Below are 3,496 nucleotides of genomic sequence, written 5' to 3' on the forward strand. Positions count from 1 at the left end.
TTCATATGCTCTGTCACCCAAACGTTACCTTTCGATGATGGCGTCTCCTCCTCCGCCGCCCCCGCCTCCTCCTCTTTTCCGCATGGATGCATCGATCACACTTGGAGATCTCGCCTAGTCTCCGACTAGGCCTCTATTTCTTCTCTCCTTCATTAAAATCTGCCTCATGTCTAATAAGACTTCGGCGAGGCGCGGATCTACTCAGGCTTGAAGTTTCGATTTTGATTTAGTGACTGCCATTTTGTAAGCCCCCCCACCCCACCCTGCCGGACCCCTGCCCCACCCGATCACATTGTACGTGTGCGGAAATTTAAATATTATTTATGATCAGCACAGCATATAAAAGCTTTTTTCGAGTATGTTTGTTTTTCTGGGCAGGCCATAAATGTCGCGATTGGCTGGTCGGCTCTCCGGCGGTCCCCCAATTCTCGTTCGACTCGCTTCGATTTGTTTCGATTTGTTTATTCGCCCCGAAAAGAAGAGCATGACCCAAAAAAGGGAAGAGCTCCCAAGTGCTGTGCCGTCCGTCCACCCGTCCATTCACGACTATTTCAGATTTCGTTGAGCTTGCTTTCGGAAAACGGAACGGATTAGAGTTGGGAATAGTTCGAATAAGTCTTTCAAATTATGCTGCCCAATTGGAAGTACTTAATCTTGAAGAAATGTGATACATAATAATGGAATTCTGCTAAGAATGATCAACAATATCTCAAATATATTACATTCATAAATTTTGAAGATTCAGACCTTTGCATGGATATAATTTGGGTATTTCAATCCAACAATAATAGCAGGTATAATAAGAACCACAAATACTGGTAAAACTGGCTGGAAAATCAACTAAAATATTGGCATGCAAAACTATTAAAACCCTAATAATAAATTCTAATAAAAAATAAATTCTGAGTTCCTTAGACCTAAAAAATCTATATAAATTTATATTTAAACAGAGTAATATTTTGTGGTTCCTTCCCGTGAGTCCCTACGCTGACGATTACTCATCTGTCATCAAGAACTCTCTCGAACTCAATTCTAGATCTTTCTGCTGAAATGGAAAAATTGAAGTAGCCCTTTCCAACCAATAATAATAATAGTAATAGTTTTGTGTACTTGCGTACGTAAATAAAATGTATTTCATTCTTTCATAGATCGTCTGATGTAATAAATTACTTAAAAATATAAAACATTTCCGTATCAAAATATTCCATTAGCTTTTGTATCCTCACTTAAACTACGCGTAAAGTAGAACATTTTCAATGTATACGTAAAAGTTGTGGTCGGTCATATCAAAAATAGTTTACGATCTACAGCTAGGCTAAAAATACTCGTACTATGGTATTGTATATAGGGATAGAAGCATACATACATCAGTATAGGGTATGTCTTCGTTCAACTGGGATATCGTACATCTAAAGTTACATAAGATTGTCTGGGTCTTCAGCTTAGGATCTACAGTTAGACGCTGGGGCGTAATACACCTTACGTGGTACGTGTACATATACAGGATATCTGAAGAATACTTTACAAAGTTCGGCTTAGGAGTTTGTGTATGAAATAGTAATGAAATTCAATGCGGAGACGAAATTTAAAAGTAAAATCAAATGAACTTCCGTTTTAATTTTCTCTTGCAAAGAAAATGCTGACTAGAAAATAATCAAAAATAACCAAATCAAAATAAAAACGTATTGAATTCAGCGTGTCTACATAGTTTTTTGTGGCACTGTGCACTGGGAGTGTCTGGGTTAAGTAAGAGTTCGAGTTCGGTTGTTCATTTCATTTGGGAACTTGGAGCTGCCGGTCTCTTAAACGAGCTAGGAACTAATTTTTGGTGGAACATGGCTTGAATACAATGTGTGGATCAAAAGAAGATCCCGCGGGTGATCCTAGGGCTCGGCGTAGCCGGCGTAGGACAGCTCGCTGGTGGAGCCGGCATTGGAGCTGGGACTGCTGCCGCCCGGACAGCCGCCCTCGGAGTGCTTCGTCAGCAGGGACATGCGCGAGAAGGTCTTGGAGCAGCTGCTGCACGAGTACTTCTTGATGTCCGAGTGCGTCTGCAGGTGGGCCCGCAGGTTGGAGCGGTCGGCGAACGCGCGGTGGCAGTGCTGGCAGCTGAACGGCTTCTCCCCGGTGTGGGTGCGGATGTGGCCCTGCAGCAGCCAGGGGCGCGAGAAGGCCTTGCCGCACATGTTGCACTTGCAGGGCAGCGTGTGGGTGCGGATGTGCATCTTGAGGGCGCCCAGCGAGACGTACGTCTTGTCGCAGTCCTTGCAGCTGAAGGACTTCTTCACCTGGTTGCCCTCGGCCGCGGGACAGTGGAACTGCTGGTGCTTCGTGAGCCCGGAGAAGGTCGAGTAGGACTTCTGGCAGTCGGGGCACTGGTAGCGTGGTGGCGACTTGTCCTTCTTAGCGGGGCTCGGCGAGGCGGAGCTGCTGGCGGATCCACTCGTGGAGGGGCCTGCTCCCGCCTTGATGCTGCTGGCGGCCTCCTGACCGATCGGCTTGTGCTTGAGCGAGAGGTCCTCGGGCACCGAGGAGCAGCTGGACTCGGGCGTCATGGAGCGCATGGAGTAGTAGGAGCTCTCCGAGTAGGCCGGCGAAATGGGTGCGTGGTGGTGGTAGCCCAGCGCGGGGTACGGCGTCTGTTGGTGGTAGGCGGCGGCTGGCAGCGGCGGATATGGCAGGAACCGGTGCTGCTGGCGCACTCCGATGGGCCTGTGGATGATCTCGGAACGCATCGGGGGCGACACCGAGCTGGCCCGGCCGTGCAGGTAGTGGTGCGGCGGTGGCGACAGCGAGCCCAGAGAGTCCGAGGGGGAGCTGGGGGCCAGTAGGTCGCCTCGCAGAGGCGATATCTGCTGCTGGGCGGCGGAGGCTGCCACGGCGGCCAGGTGCGGCTGGTTGATGGTGCGGTAGAACTCGGCCGTGTACGGGGACATGTGGAAGTTCCATGGCTGTAGGCCATACTTGGGATACGTGGGTGTGGGCACGACCACGGCTGCAGCGGCAGCAGATGCGGCGGCCACGGCTGCGGCTGCGGCCAGGGCGGCGGCCTGTGTCTGGTTCGGATCAGTGTCCACGTCCACACAGTCCACGGTCACGTCGTCCTCCTCCTCCAAGTCCATGTGCTCGTCATCGGTGTGGTCCACGTCCACGCCCTCGTCGTCGCAGCAGTCGCTCACGTTGATCACCTCCTCCGAGGCGGAGACCGTCGCAGGGTCTGCCTCCACCTCCAGCTCGTCCGACTCTGTTTTCTTAAGGCAAAGATCCTGGGGCTCATTGACGGGGGTCTGGGCGGACGCCTCGAACTGGTAGTTCACGGGCCGCTTCTTCAAAGGACACTTGCTGTAGTTTTTTTCCACCAACATGTCTTCCACGGTATGCATTTTGTTGCTTTATATACTCTGGATTGCTTTTTCAAATTAAAAGTTCTCAAATTGTTTCTTTCGATTTTCGATTATTTCCACCACATTGCTCGCGCACAAAAACACAGAACGAA

The 3,496-nt window shown here is 49.9% G+C and overlaps 1 protein-coding gene across 1 annotated transcript; it reads right to left on the reverse strand.

The window, feature by feature from the left end:
* Window positions 1-1,194: 1,194 nt before the first annotated feature.
* Window positions 1,195-3,496, reverse strand: LOC6596413 (protein escargot). The gene has a single exon (XM_002021562.2). It carries the CDS (start codon window positions 3,381-3,383, stop codon window positions 1,884-1,886), a length of 1,500 nt encoding a protein of 499 aa, XP_002021598.1. The 5' UTR covers window positions 3,384-3,496; the 3' UTR covers window positions 1,195-1,883.

This window comes from Drosophila persimilis, unplaced genomic scaffold, assembly GCF_003286085.1.
Source record: "Drosophila persimilis strain 14011-0111.01,24,50 unplaced genomic scaffold, DperRS2 tig00000124-arrow-pilon, whole genome shotgun sequence".
Classification (NCBI taxonomy): Eukaryota; Metazoa; Arthropoda; class Insecta; order Diptera; family Drosophilidae; genus Drosophila; species Drosophila persimilis.